The 27,511-nt window shown below is 41.9% G+C and overlaps 1 protein-coding gene across 3 annotated transcripts in view; it reads right to left on the bottom strand.

Moving 5' to 3' along the window:
• Window positions 1-27,511, bottom strand: part of SGCG (sarcoglycan gamma) — a 379,077-nt gene that overhangs the window by 44,515 nt on the left and 307,051 nt on the right. For all 3 annotated transcript variants that reach the window (XM_089685802.1, XM_089685803.1, XM_089685804.1), the window contains exon 5: window positions 1,650-1,769. In XM_089685802.1, the coding sequence (XP_089541928.1) occupies window positions 1,650-1,769 (120 nt within the window). The remainder of the gene's footprint in view (window positions 1-1,649; window positions 1,770-27,511) is intronic.

Genomic DNA, 27,511 nt, shown 5'->3' with positions numbered 1-27,511 from the left:
TCTCTGGTCATCCCTGTACTGTGTCTGCAGTCTCTGGTCATCCCCTGTACTATGTCTGCAGTCTCTGGTCATCCCTGTACCGTGTCTGCAGTCTCTGGTCATCCCTGTATCGTGTCCGCAGTCTCTGGTCATCTCCTGTACCGTGTCCGCAGTCTCTGGTCATCCCTGTACCGTGTCCGCAGTCTCTGGTCATCCCTGTACCGTGTCCGCAGTCTCTGGTCATCCCTGTACCGTGTCCGCAGTCTCTGGTCATCCCTGTACCGTGTCCGCAGTCTCTGGTCATCCCTGTACCGTGTCCGCAGTCTCTGGTCATCCCTGTACCGTGTCCGCAGTCTCTGGTCATCCCTGTACCGTGTCCGCAGTCTCTGGTCATCCCTGTACCGTGTCCGCAGTCTCTGGTCATCCCTGTACCGTGTCCGCAGTCTCTGGTCATCCCTGTACTGTGTCCGCAGTCTCTGGTCATCCCTGTACTGTGTCCGCAGTCTCTGGTCATCTCTGTACTGTGTCTGCAGTCTCTGGTCATCCCTGTACTGTGTCTGCAGTCTCTGGTCATCCCCTGTACTGTCTGCAGTGTCTGGTCATCCCCTGTACTGTCCGCAGTCTCTGGTCATCCCCTGTACTGTCTGCAGTGTCTGGTCATCCCCTGTACTGTGTCCGCAGTCTCTGGTCATCCCTGTACTGTGTCTGCAGTCTCTGGTCATCCCCTATACTGTGTCTGCAGTCTCTGGTCATCCCTGTACTGTGTCCGCAGTCTCTGGTCATCCCTGTACTGTTAATTAGTTTGCACTACTGTACGAGTTGTTTTTTCTAAACCAAAAGCTTGATATTCAGGTTTCATTGCAGTGTTGGCACTTTGAAAGAAATAAGTTGGTTTTGGGTTGCAGTTTGGGCACTCGGGCTCAAAAAGGTTCGCCATCACTGATCTAGACCATGACCATCTGCTTGAAATGGCTAACATGGAACATTAAGGCTGCACTTAGTTGCAAATGTACATACAATAGGCTTATGTATAAAAAAGAAGAAAGAAACTGTTTCAGTACTGCCTATATCAAAGATATCATCCTTTCTTTAAATTTCCAAAGTGCATTTATAACAAAGAATGCCATTACCATCTTCTTTTTCTCCTATTTTTGAGATCCTAGTTTTTAAACTGTCCGTAAGTGCTTATAATTGTCTAAATTAGACTGTTTTCATGATAACTATTTATAAGGAGCTTGTGAACCCCCCTTCCACTTGACCTGACTTTTACAATGTAATTCTCCACAAATATGTGATTTTCCTAGGGTGGTATTTTTCAGGGGGGCAGCACTGCCCCTTGGAAGAATGGATGGAAGAAGGGACACACGCGGCATGGGGACCTGGTGGGTTCCAAGAGATGCTGTGGGTTTCATGACGATATATGCACAGCCTGACTCTCGTTCCTGGGGATGTCCGGAGCTGTGAAGGCGAGTGTCTTTCTCTAACCATGGGGGATGGTGGCTGGTGTATGGGGGCAGTGATAGTGGAAGGCTCGGATGGAGGGCAGGGGTGTTCTTGGTCAATGTCTGACTCTTTCTGTGGGGGGGGGGGGGGCGGCAATTTTTGTGTTGCCTAGGGCAGCACAAAACCTAAATACACCACTGGGCAGATGTCTATTTCATGTTACACACCTGTGACTCTCAGTTTGTCCGTCCCAACTAATACTTCTTTGTCATCCACAGAAAACAGCATTTTTCCTTTGTCTGAGTTTATCAGGAACTGTTGAGCATGGGTTTCTACCACCTTAGGACCTGGAAAAAATAACACAATGAATATGTCATGAAAGTAATTCTTGAACAAAGCCTATTTATATTGACTGCATTCTGTCTGTTCTGCAGTTTCCAGTGTTTCTGTGAATTCACTGAAATACATTTGTATGTTGAAACTAAAGGGTTGATTTACTAAAACTGGAGAGTGCAAAATCTGGTGCACCTATGCATAAAAAGCAATCAGCTTCCAGATTTTTTTCTTGTCAAGCTTAAAGAACGCCAGGATAAGCAAAAAAAAAAAAAAAAAACACCCATTAGTACACCCTGTACACAAAACACTAAACAGTTAATAAACTTTTGAAAACACTTACCATTTAGAAGAAAAGTCGAATTGATTTTTCATGACCTCATCTCTGTAATTCAAAAGATAACAGCATCTTCTGCCTCAAGCAGGGCCGATGCTTCCACTAGGCAAACTAGGCAGCTGCCTAGGGTGCAATGCCACCTAGAGATGTCTGGGCGCAGCATTGGCCGGTACTCTCTCTGGTTGGCCTATGAACCTCTTGTATGAATTCTCCATTTCTCTGCAGAGTCCCCCTCTTCTCATACACAGGGAATGAGGAGGGAATGATGGTATATTTACTCTACACTATTGTATCACAGCCTGTCCACACACATGACCATTTAGTAATATATATATAACAGTATTCCATGTAGCAGTGAAGTGTCGGCTCCCCCTAGGATGGTACACACACTGACACACACACGATCCTCCAGCTGTAACAGGGAGCCAGCTAGTGACCGAATGGGGTGTGTCCAGAGCTGGCTCCAAGGCCTTCTACACAGCTGGAGCTAATCAATAGGCAGGGGTGTGCTCTGGTTACAGGGTTAACCCAATGTGAGTAGGATGATTAGGGCCCGATGTGTATGAGAGGGAAGCGGTGTAGTGCTGGGAGGCCACCTGTTCTCACTGAGAGCCACAGCCTGGACTCCGCACCCTGGCAGGAGCCATAAGAGGAGAGCCAAGCCTAGAACAATGGCGGGTCATGGTGGTGACAGGATGAAGGGGGGCGGACAATGGTCAGGGTGAGGGGAGCGGACGATGACTGATCGTGTGGGATGCCGCCACATCATGATTGATCCTTCAGCTGAGGGGGGGGGGGGGCAGAGGCGGAGGAAGAAAAGAGGAAGATGCCAGGCATCTGGGCCCAGTGTAGGAGCTGAGCTCCTTCCGGTGTTCCTCTCAGTCCCTTATTGCAAGCCGGCTGGCGACTGCTGATCCTTGTAGAGTTTTGTTACTCTGTCTCTTTCTGTTTCTCTGTCTGGTTGGTTGGTTAATACAGTTAATTTATATTTGGTTAATATATATTTTGTCTTTAATAGTGGTGCTGGTGGCATCATATGGCACTTATTTTTACAAATTAAAAGAAAATAAGCAGTTTCATAGTTTGTTGATTTAATATTTGCTACTGTTTTTAAAAGTATTTATTTTTATTTGTTTTGGGTGTTGTTTTTTTGGGGGGGGGGTCTTGCCTAGAGTGCAAAGTAGTCTAGCACCAGCACTGCTGCCAAGGAGGAGGCATAACAGCATGTATTACATCATATCCTCTCCTCTCTCCCTGCAGTAAAAGGAAACTACAGTTCAACCACAGGGAATGTAGGCGGGTACACTAGGCATGTACATGTTGAATGTGTCAGAGAGTCTTGGTCCACCCACCACTGCAAGTGAAGCAGAATTCCATCACTGCTTCCTGGAGAAAGAACTACAGAAGGGATGTCCCAAGACCACAGACTGGGGGAATAGGAGGCATAACAGCCACCGGCCTTACAAACAGGAAATCAAAGAGAATTAATGGTTTGATTTGAAAATGAAGCAACTACTAGTAAACCAGAAGACGGGTGACATATTCAGTGAAGGTAGGAAATCAGCAACAAGGACATGTAAAGATGTTTTCCCCGGAGCTCTGCTTTAAATGAACAAGCTGAAGTTAAAAGCTGGCTACCATGCACAGTTGCACCAGATTTTGCACTCTCCTGTTTAAGTAAATCAACCCCAGTGTTTAATTGATAAAGGGGTATCTGTATGGTAAAGAGGTTCAGTTAACCAAAAATGAACATTTCAGGTATGTAGGGACACTGGTCAGCTGAATGGCTTACCCACATCATAAATCTTGTCAAGAATTTAACTCGCAATATTCACTGCTAAATGGGATGCTAAAATCTGGAGCCTTGCTTTCAAAAGGATACAACATAACATTGCTACATTTGTTTATACTCTGTTAAAATTATCTGTAGATCAAAGGAATGAGTTTGGATCTGTATATGATGTGAATTAAAAGCTGACATCACATTTTGCACCATGTTACACCGATATTTAGGAAGTAACACAGTGCAAACGCTTCCCCCCGTCACATTTAAAATCACAAGCCGCGGTCACATTTAACATTGGCGTGGCTGTGAATTAACTACAAGTCCCGTATTCACCGCAGCAGACAGACTTGTAGTTCTCAATGGACTCTGAGTGTGGCAATCAACACACTCTTAGTTCACTGAATCTTCCTCCACCTCATGCAGCTCAGAGGCTGTATAGAAGTATGGTCAGAGACCATCCACTGATCACAGGAGCAATACGTTGCAGGCTCTTGTACAAGTAAATAAATTCATTTTTTCCTGCAAAACCGTGAATTTATCATTTATTTCAAAAGTGAACTTAGCCTTTAACCATTTCACTGCCAGGTCCGTATGGCATACGGACCTACAGTATATCACTGCTCCTAGGTGGCCGGGTCCGTAAGGCGTACAGACCTACAATATATCACTGCTCCTAGGTGGCCGGGTCCGTAAGATGTACGGACCTATGGTATATCACTGCTCCTAGGTGGCCGGGTCCGTACGCCGTACGGACCTACAGTATATCACTGCTCCTAGCTGGCCGGGTCCGTACGCCCTACGGACCTACAGTATATCACTGCTTCTAGTTGGACGGGTCCGTACGCCGTACGGACCTACAGTATATCACTGCTCCTAGCTGGCCGGGTCCGTACGGCGTACAGACCTACAGCATATCCCTGCTCCTAGCTGGCCGGGTCCGTACGGAGTACGGACCTACAGCATATCCCTGCTCCTAGCTGGCCAGGTCCGTACGGAGTACGGACCTACAGCATATCCCTGCTCCTAGCTGGCCAGGTCCGTATGTAGTATGGACCTACAGCATATCCCTGCTCCTAGCTGACCAGGTCCGTATGGAGTATGGACCTACAGCATATCCCTGCTCCTAGCTGGCCAGGTCCGTACGGCGTATGGACCTACAGTATATCCCTGCTCCTAGCTGGCCTGGCGTATGGACCTACATTCCTGCTTTTGCTATAAGCTTATGGTCACTTCAGTGGCCATAGGCTTATAGCAAAACTGTTCTGCAGACTCTGCGGAACAAAAAGATATCTCTGATCAGCGGCAAACGAGCTGCTGATCAGAGCTATTCACCTCAAATGTACACCACCATCCCTCCCCGGCTGATGCCACAGTTTTCCTTGCTTCTCTATCTCCCGCCTCTCCACCTCACGCCACCAATATTCTTCTATTTATTGTCCCCCACCACTCTACTTTTACACACCCCCAGCACCGATTCCCCCCCTCATCGATCCGCGTCCCACCCGAAAAACTAGATCCCCTGCTGCTACCCTGCAGCTGCTGGCTTCCCTACTCTGCTTTCCCGCCAGTTAGCTTCAGTGAATAACATGCTGCCCCGTGCTGCTCTGATCTCCTCCCTCCACTCTGCCACCCCCCTCCCGCAAAGGCCCCCCACTCACCGATCCCCTGCTGGTGGCAAGGTGCATTTCATTCTCTCCCTCCCACCTCATACAGCTGCTGCTCCACTATAAGGATGGAGAGAGTGTGTTTGTGGGGGGGTGTTTACCAGCCTCCTCCCTTTCCTTCAGTGGATACAGTCAGCAATCACTACTGATCACTCACTGTATCCATTGATAACTGAGCATAGTAAACTGTGTTTACTATGTGTAAGTTTATGAATGAAGAGTCTATACAGGCTCCTTATTCTTTCATGTACAGTGCAGTTTAGGCTGCAGAGAAAGGGACTGTCTTCAGTCACTTTCTCTGTCACAAAAAAGAGACATCAGGGATCTGTTTAGGCCCCTGATATCTCACCAAAGCATTTGCACAACTACTGCGGGGCCTAAAAAATCAGTAGCCCTTTTTTATTCTACAGATCATGTGCTTTTGGAAAATGGATGGTTTGGGGGGTCTTTTCAAACTCTGAAAACTATGTTAAAAACAGTAACCTCCAGATTATGAGAATAAATTGTTTTTATTCATAGTTTTGCGCACATTCCGTTTTCATCATTTCAGAAAAAGGCGCAATTTAAAATTTACAAATACTTGTTCTTTACTAACTCAATACAGTTTTAGTTTCTATATTTAATAGGAATTTAGCATATGTTTTGTAAATTCTGCCATGTATTTATCCACTAATAAATGATTTTAGTTTATTTTAAGTGAAAATAGTGATTTGATGAACATTTGCACAAATATTCCATGGCCTAAAAAATCAGTAGCAAATTATTTTTTATTCTATAGGTCATGTGGGGTCTTTTATAAATTTTGAAAGTTGTACGTGAAAAATGATAACCTCAGATTTTTAGAGTAAATTGTTTTTTTATTTACAGTTTTGCATACCTTCCCTTTTCCCAATTTCACAAAAAGGCACAATTTAAAATTTACAAATATTTGTTATTTACTCAATACAGTTAAAATTTTTATATTTAGTAGGAATTTAGCAGGAATTTAGTAAATTTTGCCATGTATGTAACCACTAATAATGAATTTAGTGTATTTTTAGTGAAAATATTGTTTTGATAAACTGTTGAGCAAATATCACAGGGCTTACAAAATCAGTAGTACCTTCCTTTTATTCTACTGGTCACATGCTTTCAGAAAGCTGTCAGGGAAAATAAAAAAACAAGGGAAAAATTGCACAAAAGGCCTGGCCTTCTGAGTTTAAACTTGGAGCTTAGGGTCAGACAGCGAAAGGGTAAAAGCAATATAAGAAAAAATAAAATTTGTTCCTATTTAACCCCTGCTGATTTTTGTTTTAATTTTCTAGTTTTCTAAGCATAATATTTGAACTTCTTTTTATTGTTTTGCTTGGTAAATTTTTTTGCTTTGCATTTTTAAGCAGAATTTAAAAAAAAAACTCTCATTTGTAAATAACATGCTTTGTACCAGAATTACAATTTTATTTTCACTTCAAATAGGGCAAATTATAGAATAAAAACTTTTTTTTATACAGTGGCACAATTTTTTACTGACCCTGATCAAAGTAGAAGAAAGTAGTCTTTTTTTGGTTTTGTTAATATTTTGTTATTTTTGCTCATGGATTCCATTAAAAATAAAAAAACAAATCAAGACAATATCACCAAAAGAAAGCCCTGTTTGTCTCAAAAAGAACATATGTATTACTTTGTTTTTCTAAGTATGAAAAAGCTATTACTGAATCAGGTGGCCTATAGCAGAAATCTGGAACATAGGGGTGCACAGGTGTTAGATCTGAAGTAGTTAAGCTTGTTGAATATAAGAGGGAATTATGCAGAAAAATTGATAACATGAACACAATTTAGGCTAAATACACAAATCCTTAAAGAGGAACTATAGCTTTCAAATAAAAATTTCCAGGAATGTTGTTTTGCAGAAGAGATATACTACATTTCTTCTACAATGAAGGATTCTTTCCTTTTTGCATGAAATCACCTTTATTGTGAGCACTGAGCTGTGAAGTGGGGGATGAATTCATACTGTATGTGCTGAAGTTACATTATCCCAGGCATATGATCATCCACCCTGGCTTGTATTCAACACTGAGCTGCTCATCTCAGTGAACGTGTTAAACCTGGATGAAAATTGGGAGAAGATGTTGGCAACAGTGAGGGAAATTGTGGATGTTGCATCACTAGAACTAGATAAGTTTAGTTTTGCTTTAACACACGGATAAGGCTCTATAATTTAGTAACATTTTTATCATTTTCAAATCTCATTAGATGCAGCTGAACATATTTTTGAAAATAAGAATACTTATCCTGGTGTAAACTGGATTAAAAACAGAAAAGTTACAAAAGAAAAAATACCAAGCCCATTGGTTCTGTCTATTTTTTTAAAATACATTTTGTATTTTTTTTTTTGTTAACTTTTTCAATAACTTTTTTCGTCTGACTACAGATCAATTAGAATTAACTGTTAAGTTTATGATAACTGAAGTGTTTTCTGGGTAGCATTACGGGTTTCAGTCTGATTTTACTGTCTGCTTGGATTTTAGAGATATTAAACATGAATTGAAGACTGGAATCTTTCAGCTGAATATTTTACAGCGTTTGTTTATTCTAAAAATCTTGTAGAGTACATTCTGCTTAAGGTTATGTACGTTTCAAAGAGACAGTAGCTCCTTAGCTATGCTGCAGTCCAGGCATTAATCTAGAAGGTGGAAGAGTACAGGGGAATGGGGATAAGGAAAGGAGAACACGACTGGATAGATGGGATTCTAAACAAGAACTAAACAGGCAGACACATAAAAATAAATACAGGACCAGTTGATACAGATCTGAAGTTATAAAACAAATGGGAAGGTTACATTTTGGGATTACTACTAGAACCAGGTAAATTGAATGTTGCTGTAGTTTTGGCTTAGCAAAGCAAAAACTCTCTCCATTGAGCATTATATCAGTTCTGGCTGAGGGTGCAAATTGACTTATCCCTGTATGTAGAAGGGCTTCTTCAGGACAGGATTTTTTTCGTGGCCAAAACATACAGTGCCGGAATATGTGGGAAGGGAACCAATGTTGCGGCATTGTCTCCAACACTGTAATAAGTATGGGGAGTAGAATTCTGGCAGTTTATTTGGTGTAATATACCATTTACTTTCAGAAGGAGTTCCCAGTGGTTAGTGCATTATGGTGCTGAATAGCATTTTCCTTACTTCTAGTTCCAGTTTGAGTATTGTGGATGTTTTGATGAAGGGTGTGCTGTTGTTTCAACTGTTGTATAATAGAGGTTTATTTTTGGTATGAATTGGCTATTACGGAATCAAAGGATGGAGAGATTTATATGACAACTCAGTCAGTATAGGATTTTTCTGTTGGAAAAGATGAACCTGCAGGTAGTGGTAATATTCAATAAACTGCAGTTTGAGATATTTGTGTACAGAATCAAATAATTTGACAGTGTCATCAAACAATAAGTGGTAATCCCACATTTTTTCAGGTCTGCAAAGTTAAATCTGTGATAAAGTATCCTAGATCAGACTTTTTGCAACCAGGGTGCCCAGGCATCTTAAGAGGTGCCTTTGAAAATTGCCTAAAAATTGCCCAAAACTGTATACAAGTCTGTAGGCTGATCAAGCCTACATTTTAGTTACACAACGCCACAAGTTTTCATTATGCACCATTACAACTTTCTAGCTGCTGACAACATAAAAAAATCAGTGATGTCATGTTAATAAGAAGGACATCGGGCACCTGCACAACATCCTTGCATGCCCCTCCCCTGCCCCTCTCTGTCAGCACTGGGGTCACATTAGCTCAGTGAGGGAGAGAAACTGAGGGAGAAGAGAAACAATGGAATACTAGTTAGTACCAGTGTGCATAGGTTTATTTGCTTTGGAAGAATAAATCACCTCCAATGTTGGGTGTCCCACATGTGCAGATATTCTGTAAAACTATTTGTTTAGTTTTTTTTACATTTTGTAATGGGTGCCTCAAGATTGAGCAGAGTTTTAAAGGGTGCTTCAAGATTGTGCAGAATTTAAAATGGTGCCTTGACAGAAAAAAGGTTAAGAAACACTGTTCTAAATCATCCATTGGAGTTATACTTTTCCAAGAAGCTGATAATTGAGGTATGTGCAGATCTACACTAGTCCAAACATTTGTAGTCTCTTGCATGGCCAATAAAAATATTCAGAGTTGTTACCTGGGGGAAGATTGGTCTCTATTACTGACCAGATCCTAATTAGAGATGTTCTCCACCAATATTGAATCTGATCCAGTAAATCAGCCGTATTTGTAATTGAGTTTTGCCAATATGGAAGGTTGACATCAGGTTTTTTATGGTCGCATTTAAAATGGTTGGTAGTTTTTTGTAGAGAGGTTAGATAAGTTAAAAGGTACCAGAATTGCAATAGTTGTAATATACACAGAAGTTTAGGTATGACTACCATTTTGAATTATACAATTCATCCTGCTTTGGAGTGTTCATAAATTGTTGAGTGTTTATGTTCTGGGGGTAGGGACTTTGAGAAATTGTTGGTAACTTAAATTGTATAGTTATGATGTCTTGCAGGTATTTCTATCCCTAAGTACTTTGTAGAAGCAGAGGACAGGTATATCAGATTTTTTGTTACTTTTGTATTTGTAGCGGTGAAAGTATACGTAGGGCAAGATTTTGATATTTATTTTCATTTAGTTTATAGGAGGAGGCTATGCTGAATTGGTTCAAAATCTTTTGGTTTGCAGTTATATAAAGTGGAAGCATCATGTCATCAGCAAATAAGCTGCTTTCTTGAGAATGCTTATATAGCTCCAGGCCTTTAATCCTGGGATTGCATCTGATGTGTAAAGCTAAGAGTTCCATTATTAAAGTGATATTAAAATTAAAACAAAATAATAAACATGGTATATTTACCTGCTCTGTGCAGTGGTTTTGCACAGAGCAGCCTCAATCTTCCTCTTCTCAGGTCCCCCACCGGCACTTCTTGCCCCTCCCTCCAGCCTAGTGCTCCTAGAGCACGAAACTTGCTATGGGGGCACCCAAGCAGGCTCACTCTCAAGCCGCTGCTCTGTGTGTCTATCCACACAGAGCCATGGCTTGGCCACAACCCCTCTCTCTACTCATTGGCTCACTGGCTGTGATTGACAGAAGTGGGAGCCAATGGTTCCTGATCCTATCTTAGCCAATGAGGTGGGAGAATCCCCAGAGATCCAAGGCTCTTGTGCAGATCGTTGGATTGCTGGATGTTAGGGGGGCTGAGGGGGCTGCTGCACACAGAAGGTTTTTTACCTTCATGCATAGAATGCATGAAGTTAAAAAACCTTGAGCCTTTACAACTGCAAAAAGGCAAAGTTAATAGAGGATAATGGGTACCCCTGTCTTGTACCATTGATAAGAAATTCTGATGAAAGCATTCCTGCAGAGAATACTTTAGCAGAAGGGCAAGAATATAATGACATAATGGCAGATAGTATCCATTCTGAAAGTCCAAACTTTATAAAGGACTATTTGAAAGAATCTCCAGTGTACTAATCAAATGCCTTCTCTGCATCCAAAGATAGGAGCAGAAAACACTTTTTTTTTAAGAATTGCCTATTTTGTACAGATAATGAATCTTCTAGTTCCATCTGGAGCTAGTTTCCAACTTGGTCTGGTGCTATCAAGTCAGCATATATGCAACAGTTAATATAAATCTTTATATCTGAATTAAGATGTAAGATAGGCCTATAGTTGAAGATGAAAGATCTTTGGCTTTGGGATGGTTAAAATTACCGCTTGTAGCATTTCTCTTGGAAAAGAGCTAAAGTGTAGATATTTATTAAACAGGAAGGGTCTTTTTTATTGTTTGTAACGTTCATTTAGAAATCATTTACAAGCTTACAGGTTACAAACAAGATAGGTTCTGTAGGTTTGTTCCTAAGTTGAATTTGTATGTAAGTTGGAACAGGTACATTTTTAACCACATGCCGCCCAGCCACTGTAGAAATACGCTGGCAGGACGGCATGGCTGGGCAAAACCACGTTTGAAAAAAGGTGCGTGCCCCCGTCCTACCTGTCCTGCCGATCACGGCCGTGGATGTCAGTCGCCGGGTCACAGCCGATCATTACCGGCTGTGTCCCGCCGATTAGCGGCAATCACTGACAGAGAGCAGGGCTGCAGTAGCTCTGTTCTGTCAGTTCCCTGTCAGCTCCTGACATGCTGAGCCGGAGAGAAGAGTTTATCTCTCCCAATCAGCGTGTCCCCCGTGCAGTACACCCCCCGCCCCTTAGTAAAACACTCCCCTCACACAGTTAACCCTTTCAGTAAATAAAAAAAGTTAACCCCTTCCTCCCCAGTGCCATTAGTACAGTGTCAGTGTCTTTTTTGCACTGTATTGGTGTCACTGGGGATGTCAGGGACCCCAAGTCAGTTCCCCCCAGTGTCAAAATGTCTGCCGCAGTCCCACAGTCCCGCCATAAGTCGCTGATCGCCGCCATAAGTCGCTGATCGCCGCCATTATTAGTATAAAAAAAAATTTAAAATCCCAGTATCTTTACCGCCATTTATAAATGCTATAATTTTCACGTAAACCAATTAATTTACACGTATTGGGGTTTTTTAGGAAAGACATGTCACAGAATGCATTTTGGCCAAAATTTGACGAAATTTGATTTTTCAATTTTTTTCTCAAAATTGTCAGCTTTTTTTTTTATAGCACAAAAAATAAAAACCGCACAGGCAATCAAATACCACCGAAAGAAAGCTCTATTTGTGTGAAAAAAGCACATAAATTTCATTTATGTACCGTATTGCATGACCCCACAATTGTCCGTTAAACTAGCGCAGTATAGCAAAAAAATGGCGTAAATTGCAGTATCTATACCGGGTGTCGGCAACCCGCGGCTCCAGAGCCGCATGCGGCTCTTTTTCACCTTTGCTGCGGCTCCGGAGCACACTGCCCACCAGGTGACAGGCAATAGGGTTGCCGTAGCTCAGTGGTCGGCAAGCTGCGGCTCTTTTAACCTCCCTGGCGGTTTTCCCGAGTGTAGCTCGTGGTAGAATTTCTATACCACGAGCTACACTCAGGCTTACCATGCGGCGCTGCTCTGGGGGTCCCTGCAGCACTTACCTTGTCCTTCGTTCCCGCGATGTGTCCCCTGCAGCGTCCCCGGCCATCTCCTCCGGCCGATGCCGGCATCCGGCTTCTGTGTTCCGGTCCCCGTGACGTCGGGACGTACGGGCGCCGCCGGCGGCGGGAAATTTAAAAAATTTAAAAAATGTCTTTTTTTTTTTTTTTCAATTTTCAATAGTAAAACATTGCTGTTTCATCTCATTTCACATACATGTTGTCCCTAGTGCTTTGTCCTGTGCCCTGCCTGCATTTTGTCTGTTCTTTCTGCCTGGAAACTTAGAAAAGTCCATGGCGTCCAAAAAGCGTCCCTTTAGGTCAAAAGCAGTTTTAGACCGGCTAGAGAACAGCGATAGTAAATCAGAACCACTTGCAGAATTGAGTGATAATGATTTGTGGTGAAATTTTCCTAAAAATTACAGCCTACAATAAAAAACTATTTCCATGCGAAAAAATGGTACCGCTTTCAGCACAAAAAATTGGAAGGAATCATACCGCCAGGGAGGTTAATGCAGCTCTTCTGTGTGCCGGGCGCCCGCTCCCCTCCCTCCTCTCGGGCGGCCGCCCCAAAAGTCAGGACTCTGCAGCTAGCCTAGCAATGGGCAAACTACGGCCCGGCGGACCTTATAATCCGGCCCGCGGAGCGTGGCAAACATTGGCTGTCAGGATGTAGGCGGGGCAGCGTGACGAACTCCTCTCCTCTCACAGTCCGCCCTGAAGACCAGAACTGCGCGGGAACACGGCGAGAGGAACGCGCGGAGTACAGGTAAGTGAATTGACACAATATGGGAATGAATTACTATAGGGGGGATGAATTACTATAGGGGGGATGAATTACTATAGGGGGGATGAATTACTATATGGGGGATGAATTACTATATGGGGGATGAATTACTATAGGGGGGATGAATTACTATAGGGGGGATGAATTACTATGGGGGATGAATTACTATATGGGGGATGTATTTTCAGTTTTAAAAATGTGGCTCTCAAAATAAATTTTAATCGTGGTTTTGGCGAGATTTGGCTCAGTTGAAAAAAAAGGTTGCCCACCACTGACCTAAGGCTATGATTGTGATTATGATGATACACTGTGGCCCTGATTAACCCTTTGCTTACTGGGCCCTTAAATCCCCTTCATGACCAGAGCGCTTTTTGCAATATATGCAGTGTCGGATTTGTTTTAAATGTTGCAATGGTTTTGCGGCTCCCAGTCTTTTTTTCCCTCTCGGAAACGGGTCCAAGTGGCTCTTTATGTCTTAAAGGTTGCAGACCCCTGATCTATACCATAGTTTGTAGACGCTATAACTTTCACACAAAGCAATCAATATACACTTATTGGGATTTTTGTTACCAAAAACATGTAGCAGAATACATTTTGGCCTAAATTTATAACCAACTTTGAGTTTACTATATATTTTTTATAGCTGAAAGTAAAAAATATCGTTTTTCTTCAAAATTTTGGGTCTTTTTTTGTTTATAGCGTGAAAAATAAAAAGCGCACAGGTGATCAAATACCACCAAAAGAAAGCTCTATTTGTGTGAAAAAAAGGACGTAAATTTTGTTTGGGTGCAGCATTGCATGACCACGTAATTATCAGTTGAATTAGTGCAGCGCCGAGTAGCAAAAAGAGGCCTGGTCATTAAGGGGGGTAAATCCTCAGGAGGGCAAGTGGTTAAAGTGTAAATCCAGCCAAGAAATTACATTTTGGACAGCATTGGGAAGGGTTAACTGGCCATGCGATGATGTGGGATTGCCGACAGGTCCACTAGACCGTAGGTGGCAGCAAAGGATGAGCAGCAAGATGGCCGCCCTGTGGTTTCCGGGACCAGCGTGATGTCACGTTGCTTCCGTTGTTAAGTACAAGTCATATGTGAGTCAGATGTTTGTAACTCAGGGACTGCCTGTATACCTTGGGATTTGTGATTCAGTATTGATCAATAATATCCTCGATTTCTTAAGGAGCAAAAGGGCAAAGTAGGGTTTGGAGTTGTCCTGGAGAGAAAGTTGGGGAGAAATTGACCACTTTAAGAAAGTCAGCTATAGCAGTAGAGGATGGCTGAATGGTTTAAGGCTTGTTCAGACTGTGTGCAGTGACCTGCACAGCTAACTGCTAGGGCACATACAAAACAATTGTTCCCATCAAAAAGCTAATGTGATGTGATCCCAACCACAGCACCACCTGCCTGGAGTTTGCATGTTCTCCCTGTGCCTACGTAGGTTTCCTCCAGGTACTCCGGTTTCCTGCCACACTCCAAAGACATGCTGGTAGGTTAATTGGCTCCTGTCTAAATTGGCCCTAGTATGTATGAATGAGAGTTAGGGACCTTCGATTGTACACCCCTTGAGGGTTAGGGAATGATGTGAATGTACAATATATGTATATATATATATGTAAAGTGCTGTGTAAATTGACGGTGCTATATAAGTACCTGAAATAAAATAATAATGTGTGGTACAGTGCAGAAAAATGCAGCCTGTCTGCGTTTTTCCACACATCATTTGAGGCTATGTGACTCCCTGTGGGTCGAATTTTGATGGTGAGCTCGCACGCTAGCCGGTGGAGGATTTGTTCATATATGTTTGCAGCACTGGATGTGTCACGGCATGCACTGAAGATTCACTGCATATTTTTTGTATTTTTGGGACTGTCTTATTAATTATTTATTTATATATTTTGTTTGGGACTGAGTCACTTTTTGATGTTTATGGATTTAGTCACTCATCAATTATTTTTGATTGATCATTTGGGACCGAGTCACTTTTGTATACATCAGCCATTGATATATTCACTTGTGTCATTAGCACTTCATAGCCGTTTTCCTGTGGCCGGTACTGTCACTTTGCATTTTTTGCACTATTTATGCATTTATATGCTATGTTCACATCTGGATGAGGGACATATGTTTAGTTTATGTCATTAATTTTTTCACATATCAGTCACTTAGTAGTGCAGCACCCTGTCACGCTTTAATTGTTTTTTCACTATTTTGGAATATAGTTAGTTGTTGGCGGCCACTTTGTTTTTTGGGGTCACTTGGGGTAGGAAGGTAGCTCAGGAGGATCATCTCTATACTAAAATAATGGATCTACCTTCAAGATCAACAGGTAATACTGGAAGCGATAGAAGGGAATAGGAAAATAATGGATCTACCTTCAAGATCAACAGATAATATTACAAAGAGCGTTCAAGTCAAACAGGGACTTTTGAGTTTATGTAATAAAAAACAAATTTCAAGGAGTGGAAACAGCATTTATTTTACAACATACTCCCCTGCTACATTTATACACGTATCCCAGCATTTAACTAATGCCTGGAAAGCTTCAGCATAGAAAGATTTGTCAGTATGCCTGAACCATCCTAGAACAGCCTGCTTCACTGCGTCATCATTGTGTTCACCGTTCCCACAGAAAGATTCATCTCTTGTGCAATTTCACGACAGGTTATGTGTCGATTATATAGGATCAGGCGTTCCACGTGCTAAATGTTCACAGGAATGACTGTTGTGGGCTGGGAACCACCACGCCTGGGATCGCCAATGACAGACATACATCCATCTTTGAAATGTTTACAACATTCAAATGTCTTACTGTGGTCTCATCACTGTACTGCACTTGAAGTCTTTTGTACATATCCACAGGTTTTACACCTTTGATCACAAGAAACTTCATCACCACACACTGTTCCATGCACGCACTAACACTGCCTGCCATCTTGATTAACCGTCTCTGGACTGGCCTGTGACATGTGGGTGCCGCCTATCAGTAATAGGACCCACTTGCCACTTACTACTACGTGTTGTATGGCCACGATAGCATCCCTTTTTATACCTGTAAAATTAAAAGTCCCGGTTTGACGTGAACGCCCCTTGTAGAAGCAACAGGAGTGAAGTGGTGAGGAGAGTTTTTGGGAGTCCGGTGGTGGGCTTCTCCAGAGATACTGTCACTGCTTTAATAAGTAAAAACTTTTTCTTTTAGACAGTTTTTACCATATGAGTCAGAAAATTACCCAAGTAAGCGCTCATTCCAGTGTTTTAAGGATTGCCCCAACCCCTGTAAATGTCCATTTGGCCTGTTAAAGAAAATAATGGATCTACCTTCAAGATTAACAGGTAATATTAGAGTGTTACAGGAGTGATTTAGAAAAACAAAAAAAAATTGTTAATGCTACAGACAGACTGCACTATATACAGTATGTATTTTTTATTTTGCCCACAGTTACTGTTTAGGTGGAAAAATTTGCTTTGGAAAGCATTGATTATTATGAAGGGAATTAAATATATTTCCTGTTGTGAGTTGCATTTATGCTTTTATATTTCTCTTTTGTCATAAAGCCATCATAAACCTAAAAAAGCTTCTGAATAAAAATCTGTATCTATTTCTGTAATCTGAAAATTACAAGTTGACATGTTGTGCCTTGAAGATACAGAAAAATACAATCAACATTGGAGAAATGTTGATGACAAGTAATATGGCTGAACAGTGTCATATACATTGCCTGTAAGCTGCCTCATTTACAAGTCAATATGAAACAATATGCTAAGTGACTTTACATCTGATATTCAAAGTCCTTGTTTATTGTTCCTGTATTATTGCCATGAATACTTATGGTGATTCGGGTTTCTCTAAAAGCCTGATATGATTGATGGTGTTGAAATAATCGTATAGTTACAAATTCTCAGTAAGTACATAATGAATCCAACAGAAATATTTGCTAAAAAAATTGGTCTCACTTTCAGTTGTCTACTTCACTCCAACTCTGTGTGGAGAGAGGAGGATAAAGTGATTGTAAACCTTTTTTTTATATAAAAAACATGTCATACTTACCTGCTATGTGCAATAGTTTTGCACAGAGCAACCTCAATCCTCCTCTTCTTGGTTCCCCACTGGTGCTCATGGCTCCTCCCCCCTTGCTAAGTGCCCCCATAGCAAGCCACTTGCTATGGGGGCACACGTGCAGACTGGATCCCAAGCAGCTCTGTGTGTGTCCATTGACACACACATTGCGGCTCAGCCCCACCCAGGGGCGTATCTGCCATGAGGCAAACAAGGCGTTTGCCTAGGGAGAAATTTTTCAGGGGGACGGTGCTGCCCCCAGGCAAAAGGGACATGGGCTTGGCAGGTTGGGAGAGCTTGGCAGGGCTCAGGCAAGGCTCAGGCGGGAGGCAGGGGGCGGGCTTGGCACTTCTGAAGCATGGAAAGGTAGGCTTGCCTTATGCCATCCTGAGTTCATGGCAAGCAAGCTATCTTACCCTCTCTGTGCCTTTCCGAAGTGCTGATTCCCTGCTGCACTCACTGACATCGTTAAGATCCGGCAGCAAGTGTACATGCCCAGGCCGTACTGAGCATTGGGTACACTGGGGCCGCATGACCAAGGCAGCTGCAGTAGCTGGGCTGCTCTTTGAACCTGCTCCGCTCACCCGGCCTCTGCAGCCAGCCAGCCGTCTATTCAATTTACTGCATATGGCTGGCAGGGGGACAGAGGGCAGAGACTAGAGGTCAGCTGACTGTGAAGAGGAGGTGCAGGAGAGGAAACCCCATCACCGCATGCCGGGATAGGTGTCACTGCAGCCACAGACACCACGGACCCCAGATAAGTTCTGCTTTACTTGTCAAATAATTTAACTGTGATGAGATGCTTTGGTCACTGTCTCTCACTCTGTTACAATGTGAGTGATATTGAACAGAGGATAACACAAAGTAAAGTGAAGGCATCAGAGATCAGACATTTTATCTTCTGTTATCCTCTGTTCAGTATCACTTACATTGTAAGAGATAGACAGTTCTGACCAACAAGGTGTCCTGCATTTAACCACTTCCTGTCCGCTGTACATTTATAAACGTCCTCAGATGGGAAGGGTGATATATCCGTCATCGCTGCAACTGCAGCAATGATCGAGATAACATTATTTAGCCCCAGTGATTTTGCACAAGATTAAAGTAATCCAGGGGCTAACAAGCTGCTGGATTACTTTTAAAGGTGGTAGAAGGGGGTCCCACCCCCTCCTGCCACAGTCACCTTTACCGGGCTCCCCAACTGCATGGGATGTGACCAGAGACATCCAGCTCTAAGACAGTGAGAGGAACGGATGTTTTTTCTCCCACTGCATTGGAAGCCAGAGGAGAGATTTGGGGTCTAATAGACTCCAGCCATCTCCATAAAGAGGACCTGTCATGGCCCATACTATCACAATGGATGTTCATCTCTTGTTATAGAAATAACATTGATAAAAAAAAAAGTTAAAAAAGGTACAGTGTTAAAAAAATAAAGAAATAGCAAAAAATGTTTAAAGCACCCCCGTTCCCCCGTGCTCACACGTAACACGCACATATGTGCGTATGTAAATGGCGATCCCCTACTAAATCATCTCAAAGTTCCTGGTTCCTGCTGATTGGAGAGCTCTAGCTCTGACTCCACAAGTGGCATGTCAGACCTCTACAGAAAAAAAACACCGCTTCCGCATAGACAGCAAGGGTTGTTCTCTACAACATACTGGCAGGGGATAGCCTTTATACTCAGACAGTAGCTGCTTTCTAAAAAATGTGAACATCTTTTGTTTCAGTGCACTCGAATAGTATTTAGCTGATTTAATCCAAAAGTTCAGTTGGGCTTTAGATTAGTAAAATAATTCCTTATTATAGTTGCAGCACTCATGCTCTCATCGATGGACAAAATACTTTAAAATGTACTGCTCCCCCAGTCCACTCTCCTACTCCAAGATTCTCAGTTTTCACCAGTTTTACAGAATACCTATGCAGGAGCTCACCGGAACCAGTGACTGAGCAAATATATACATGTAAACATTATACCAGGAAACTAAAAGCAGATATGACTACACAAGGAAACACCTGCTGGTGGACACTGGAATTACACCATTCTACTTTGGGGACTACAGTGCCACCAGCAGACATTTTGACCATTCTGCATGCTCCCGACCCATTAGTCACAGCTTTATTTATACTGAGGTCAGTTTTTCTTTTTTCAAATGCATTATGCAAAAGTGTTGCAGTATGAATCTGTCGTTTTTTATATTGGAGGCTTAAACAGTGTTCTGTGATACACCACACCAGAATCATATCCAATTTGGACTGGTATAGGACTTAATAAACAATTAAAACAATATGTGGCACAGATATTTTTATTTGGAAGACAATGGGGTTGAATTACTGGGTAGAAAATGTTTACACTGCAAAGTGAATCTTCTCTTGGTTAGCGAATGAGGTGAGGCGAAGTTAAAATTTACTTTGCAAACAATAACCAATCATGTGCGATTAAAAAAAAAAATTGTTTTGCTTGTTCTATATTCCTTGTGTAAATTAACCCCAGTGTTTTCTTCCATAAAGCAAAAATGTTACTGCCAATTAAAGACCAATCATGGTCTGCAGTGTTTGAAGTTTCTCATGAATCTCTCTTTGAAAAATAAAATGAGAGACCAAGGTAAGATGTTTTGTGGATGTTACAGACTTCACCTATAAAGCTGCGCATATACAGTTGTGTGCAAAATAATAGTGTGTTGAAAAAAGTGAATAAAGCTCAAAATCCTTCTAATAGCTTTTATTTCCATACACACAAATGCATTGGGAACACTACACATTCTATTCCAAATCACAACATGAAGAAAAATATATCAAATTTGTGTTGTTCCTCTAAAAAAAATTGAAGAAAAGTGAATATTAGACTGTTCAAAAAAATAGCAGTGTTTGTATTCTTCTTTACAAACTCAAACATTCACTATATAAACTGAAAAATGTTTGAAGATTTTGCTTTCCTTTGAATCACTTAATGAATATTTAGTTGTATAAGCACTGTTTCTGAGAACTGCTGTACATCTGTGTTGCATGGAGTCAACCAACTTCTGGCACCTGTGAACAGGTATTCCAGCCCAGGATGATTGGACTGCATTCCACAGTTCTTCTCTATTTCTTGGTTTTGCCTCAGAAACTGCATTTTTGATGTCACCCCACAAGTTTTCTATTGGATTAAGATCCGGGGATTGGGCTGGCCACTCCATAACGTCAATCTTGTTGGTCTGGAACCAAGATGTTGCACGTTTACTGGTGTGTTTGGGGTCGTTGTCTTGTTGGAACACCCATTTCAAGGGCATTTCCTCTTCAGCATAAGGCAGCATGACCTCTTCAAGTATTCTGATGTATTCAAACTGATCCATGGTATGCGATAAATAGGCCCAACACCGTAGTATGAGAAACATCCCCATATCATGATGCTTGCACAACCATGCTTCGCTGTCTTCACAGTGTACTGTGGCTTGAATTCAGTGTTTGGGGGTCGTCTGACAAACTGTCTCCGGCCACTAGACCCAAAAAGAACAATCTTACTTTCATCAGTGCACAACATGTTGCGCCATTTCTCTTTAGGCCAGTCAATGTGCTCTTTGGCAAATTGTAACCTCTTCAGCACATGTCTTTTTTTCAACAGTGGGACTTTGCAGGGGCTTCTTGCAGATAGCTTGGCTTCTTTGATCTTCCTGGAGCTGATTGTTGGCTGAGTCCTTGCCATTTTGGCTATTCTTCTATCCATTCGAATGGTAGTTTTTCGCTTTCTTCCACGTCTTTCAGGTTTTGGTTGCCATTTTAAAGCATTTGCGATCATTTTAGCTGAGCAGCCTATCATTTTCTGCACTTCTTTATATGTTTTCCCCTCTCCAATCAACTTTTTAATCAAGGTACGCTGTTCATCTGAACAATGTCTGGAACGACCCATTTTCCTCAGAATTTCAGAGAGAAATGCACTGTAACCAGCATGTACAACATTTGCTGCCTTCCTTCCTTAAGTAAGGGCAATAATTGCCACCTGTTTTTCAAAGAATGAATGACCTCACTAATAGAACTCCACACTGCTATTATTTTGAACATGCCCCTTTCAATTAGTGATTCAATTACACAGAATCAGCAGCATGCATGTCATGAGTGTTGGGTCTGTTGGATTTCTATTACTCTACTACACCTGCTAGTAAATTATTTGCCATGTAGAAATATAATTTCTACCAAAAACAGTGATTGATCAGGTTAGTGATGTCTGACTGCTATTATTTTGAACACAACTGTATAACTGCTGGACTTGTATGCACAATGCAACTGTCTTACAGTCAGATCAGAATATACCCTGAAAGTGGCAAAACAGGAGGCTTAACATTCAACTGGTAGAACGCAACAAACGTTTGTACAGAAGCATGGGGGCAGCCTTGCAAATCTGCTAAACAGGTGCCTTATTCAGGAAAGCCCATAAAGGACTAACAGATCTGTGCCTTAACAGGGAAGGAAGAAACCCTATACTTTATAGACTATATGCTCTAAAGATAACCTAGTAATGGTGGAGTGAGAAGCACAAGATCCCCATGGGAACCTCCAGGAAGCCTGCTAAGTTTCTATCAGGAGCCTGAACATGTTTGAATACCATGCCCTCCTAGACCAATTCGGTGCAATGATGATTATCAGGATGCCCTCCATCTGGGTCCTATGCAGTAGGCAAGGGAGAATTTGGAGGGGCAAAAGGGAGTAGATGAGGTTGAACTGATTCCAAAGCATCACCAGAATGTCTGCTGCTAAAGCCCAAGGGTCCCTGGACCGGGCAACAAACATGTCCAGTGAATCTGGATGCCAGAAAATTCACATCTGACATTCCCCTACATGTGACAAAGAGCTTGGAAAACCCCCAGAAGAACATCCTGTTCTTCATGATCCTGCCCCTGACCACTGAGTCTACCTGCCAAATTTGCACACAGGGGATGTGAACAGGGCTGGAATGTGAAGTTCTGCCTGAGATAGAATCAATCTGCTTTCTGTAGAAAGCACCTTCTAGTACCTGTTCCATGACTGATGTATGCAACAGCTGCAGTATTGTCAATGCATCGGGTCCCTGCAGCTATAATGTGTTAAAGACTGCTCCACAGGCTGCAGGCTGGCATCCCTCTTGAGAACTTTTTATAACTGTGGAGGAAAGGGTTACCTAACTCCAGCTCCTGTTTGGAAATCTACCACGCAAGGGAGACAGATGCATACAGAGGTCCAAGAACTGAATCTATTTGTCCCAGAATGTTAATTTGCAATGGTCTGGAGTGAATGGTCTGGAGTGTATGGCACTGCCCCCAAAGAGGCCATCCATGAGACCTGAGACCTTCATGCAAGCATAGCTTCCTATGGGCCTGCTATGAGAATGAAGTGACAAAAGTCACTAGTCTTTTTCCTGTGACAGAGACTAGGATATGTTAAGGTACCCCTTGAGAACAGAGTAGAACCAAAAGCACCTTGGTGAAAACCCAGGAAGCTGTGGACAGGCCAAAGGTAAGGCTAAGAAATCTATAATGTTGATTGCTCCCTAGAAAAGGCATATATTGTTGATGAGGCGGAAAAATGTGAATGCGCAGATAGGCATCCCAGATGTCTAGTGAGGTCAGAAAATCCCCTCAAGGAGGTAGGTAATGATCTGACATTTTCCAAGCAGAACCTCTGAACCCCATGTCCAGAATGGGCTGAACTGTTGTTCTGTTGGTACAGAAATAATTATTTATTTATTTCAGGTACTTTTATAGCGCCATCAATTTACACAGTCCTTTTACATATATATTGTACATTCACATCAGTCCCTAACCCTCAAGGAACGTACAATCTAAGGTCCCCAACTCACATTCATACATACTAGAGCCAATTTAGATAGGATCCAATTAACCTACCAGCATGTCTTTGGAGTGTGGGAGAAAACCGGAGTACCCAGAGGAAACACACAGGCACAGGGAGAACATGCAAACTCCAAGCAGGTAGTGCTGTGGTTGGGATTCGAATCAACGACCCTAGTACTGCCAGGCAGAAGTGCTAACCATTTAGCCACTGTGCTGCCCCTTAATGAACCCTTTATCAAAAAGCTGTTGGACAGCAGAAAGCAGAGTAGCCCAGCTTGATGGGGAAAAAGACAAGTTGGAGAACAAGAAGCAGGGAGGACTCTATTTGTGTCTTCCTTAAAATTTTTACAGGCCAAGCTGACCCAGGTCCCACACCACTTCTCCAGATGGGATAGTCACCTACCTGTTGTTTTTGAGACACTCTGCTATCTTTGTCTTTGTCTCTGTCTTTTATCACTTACTCTCCTGGTCCGAAGCCCACCTCCACACATCTTCCCGGGCTGCGGCCTGTTACCCGAAATAAAGGAATGTCCAGTACAAAAGCATTTTTAACGCTTTATCGCTTTAACTGCATCCACTCAGGTTCAAATGGCATGGTATACAGTCATAGTACAAAACTTTTGGTAAAGTGCAGAGTACCATTGCAATCAGCCATCTTCCCAGATGTTACCAGTCAGTCCCACTCATAGGGTGCTCCTCAAACATAGGCCCTGAGACTGCTAAGCCAATGTCATAGGTGGCAATGTTCCTCCACCTTTTCCCTGTGTGTCCATAACTAGTCCTCTGAGAGCTCAGCAGTCCAGACCTGAGAAAAGGCTATTCTTCCACTCAACAGAGGACACAGACCTACATATTGTTGGACAGGGGTGTCCTGTTCAAATATCTGAACTCTTCAGTCCCCACAGCTGATATTAAAAGGGTACAAACATCACCCACTGCATCACCAGAGGAGGGGTTACAAATAAATTACACTACACCTGCCCACATGCCCACTCTTATGCCCCCATCATTGCAACAAACTGAAAATAATGACAGTACATACTATTTATAAGTCAAGCGTTACAGTTATAGCGTCCCAAAATCCTAATTTATTTACAGCATATCTTTGTTGTATAATGAAGCATGTGAAAGAATACATGGCAAGAAAAAGGTTGCAGTTTTGCCTAAAGAAACTCATTTATGAATGTCAGTTGAATAAATTTTGTTAGCAAAATTTAATCCAACAAACCTACAGCATACAACTGTTTTGCCACATCAGCATTCTCTTAACTTTCACAGAACTGTTCATTCAGAACCTTTCATAATCAAAGTTAATAAGTTTCCAGATAATGCAATAGACATTGTAATGCATCTTTTGTAATCTCCCCTGTATTAATCCACCAGTCCTAATGGACCAGCTCCATATTAATTAGAAAATAAGTGCAAAAACTTTTTGTAGAGTAAAAATCTAAATCAGAAAGACGCACGAGAATAAGAACAGGCTATTTGGAAAGATGGATTCTTAAAGACACTCATTTGAGATTCAGAGATGGAAGAAGCCTAATGAGATTATGATGTTCATCATTAAGTCAAGTTTTCAAACCTGGCTTAAGGGCGTTTCGTTAAGAATTACCCTCTGTGCAGGCTTCATTAATCCCGCGCAATCATTTCCTATAGTATCTTAATGAACTTATGTGTACTTAAAGCATATTTGGTTAAGCGAGAGCCCTTGTGAAAAGGAAAATAATAAGTTCTTCACTATAAGTGCACGTTATTTTAGATAATATGAGAGTATTTTGTAAAATAATGAGCATTGTCTCTGTCATGTCATATGGAAATAAGGATTGCACAGTGCGATCCATTTGTTTTCATTAACCTAATGTTGACTGGGTCGATCATGACTAATACAGTATCTACCTGGCTGTCGTAAGTAACAAAACCTTCCAGCTGTTGACATCATATACTGAGAAGTCCCTCAGGTTTACATTTTAATAGGTTCCAATGATAATTTGTCCAGATACTAAATGACTACCGGTAATTATTTTAAAATCCTACACCAAACGGCCTTTGCTGCCAATCACAAGTACAAGGTTAGCTGCATTTAACATGTTCTGAAGCATATTTATTAAATATCTACAGTGTGCAAGGGTTCTTAATTTTGAGTTCTCATCAATAATTCTCATTATCTAGGTTTTTTTAATGGTACAATAAAGCAACACATGAAGATAGATGTAAATATAGAGGGAAATAAAAAGGTAACAGCTATGTGCTCCTGGTCAATATCTTTTAACGGAAACTCCATTGGGCTTACATCTCACTAAAAATGAGGGGCTTATTTATTTCGGGGGGGGGGGGCACCTTTATCATATTATAATATAATTTATATAGCTGATATCTCAAGGATTTAAAAATATAGCAGGTATATCCTTCCTAAACTAATTCTTTATTTAAAGCCATGTTTTTTTTAAAAGCTTTTTAATACTATAAAACACAAGTAGTAAAATTATGCAGTAAGTACCTTTTCAAAATAACAGAAACTAGGCCAATTTCACAAAGACTGGAGGAAAACATTTCTGTTTCTCATGGTAACCAGTCAGATTTTGTTGCTAAGAAATAAAACTTGTTTTTTTGCCTTAAGCAACAAGAGCTATTTTTCATTCCTTCAGTCTTTGTGAATTTCTGATTTTTAGTTGTCCTGGCTGCTGTAAGATATCTCATGAGAATTTTTTCAATATAACCAAGGCACATACTGTACATTAGTTAAGCTATCACATGCCTTAAAATACTATTTTTAATAGCAGTGTGGACTGTACATTTTAGCTATTAGGAAGATGCATAAACAAAACACCACACTGGACAGCTCCTATGTTGTTTAACCACTTCAAGTCTGGACACTTTCACCTCCTTCCTGTCCAGGCCAATTTTCAGCTTTCAGTGCTGTCACAATTTGAATGACAATTGTATGGTCATGCAACACTGTACCCATTTACAGGGAGGAACAGAAGTATTTGAACACCCTGCGATTTTGCAAGTTCTCCCACTTAGAAATCATAGAGGGGTCTGAAATTCACATTGTAGGTGCATTCCCACTCTAAGAGACAGAATTTAAAAAAAAATTAAGAAAATCACATTGTATGATTTTTAAAGAATTTATTTGTCTTGCACTGCTGAACATAAGTATTTGAACACCTAAGAAACAGCAAGAATTCTGGCTCTCAAAGACCTGTTACTGTGCCTTTAAAAAGTCCACCTCTACTCCACTCATTAATCTAACTTAGTAGCACTTGTCTGAGCTCTTTAAAGACACCTGTCCACCCCACAGTCAGACGCCAACTAATACCATGGGCAAGACCAAAGAGCTGGCAAAAGACACCAGAGACAAAATTGTGGACCTCCACAAGGCTGGAAAGGGCTACGGGGCAATTGCCAAGCAGCTTGGTGAAAATAGATCAACTGCTGGAGCAATTGTTAGAAAATGGAAGATGCTAAAGACGACTGTCAGTCTCCCTCGGACTGGGGCTCCATGCAAGATCTCACCTCGTGGAGTATCACTGATAAGAAAGGTGAGGAATCAGCCCAGAACTACAAGAGAGGAGCTGGTCAATGACATGAAGAGAGCTGGGACCACAGTTTCAAAGGTCACTGTCGGTAGAACACTACGCCGTCATGGTTTTAAATCATGCATTGCATGGAAGGTTCCCCTGCTCAAGTCATCACATGTCCAGGCCCGTCTGAAGTTTGCCAATGACCATCTGGATGATCCAGAGGAGGCATGGGAGAAAGTCATGTGGTCAGATGAGACCAAAGTAGAACTTTTTGGTCTAAACTTCACTCGTTGTGTTTGGAGGAAAAAGAAGGATGAGTTGCATCCCAAGAACACCATCCCTACTGTGAAGCATGAGGCAAGTAACATCATGCTTTGGGGGTGCTTTTCTGCGAAGGGGACAGGACGACTGCACTGTATTAAGGAGAGGATGAATGGGGCCATTTATTGTGAGATTTTGTGCAACAACCTCCTTCCCTCAGTCAGAGCATTGAAGATGGGTCGTGGCTGGGTCTTCCAACATGTCAACGACCCGAAGCACACAGCCAGAATAACCAAGGAGTGGCTCCGTAAGAAGCATATCAAGGTTCTGGAGTGGCCTAGCCAGTCTCCAGTCCTAAATCCAATAGAACATCTTTGGAGGGAGATGAAACTCCGTGTTGCTCAGCGACAGCCCCGAAACCTGACAGATCTAGAGGAGATCTGTGTGGAGGAGTGGGCCAAAATCCCTGTTGCAGTGTGTGCAA

Source organism: Staurois parvus, unplaced genomic scaffold, assembly GCF_062004578.1.
Source record: "Staurois parvus isolate SC_StPar_1 unplaced genomic scaffold, SC_StPar_1.0 ptg000387l, whole genome shotgun sequence".
In the NCBI taxonomy this organism is placed as follows: Eukaryota; Metazoa; Chordata; class Amphibia; order Anura; family Ranidae; genus Staurois; species Staurois parvus.
Note: the sequence above shows the minus strand (reverse complement) of the source record. Positions and strands in the feature narration are given on the sequence as shown.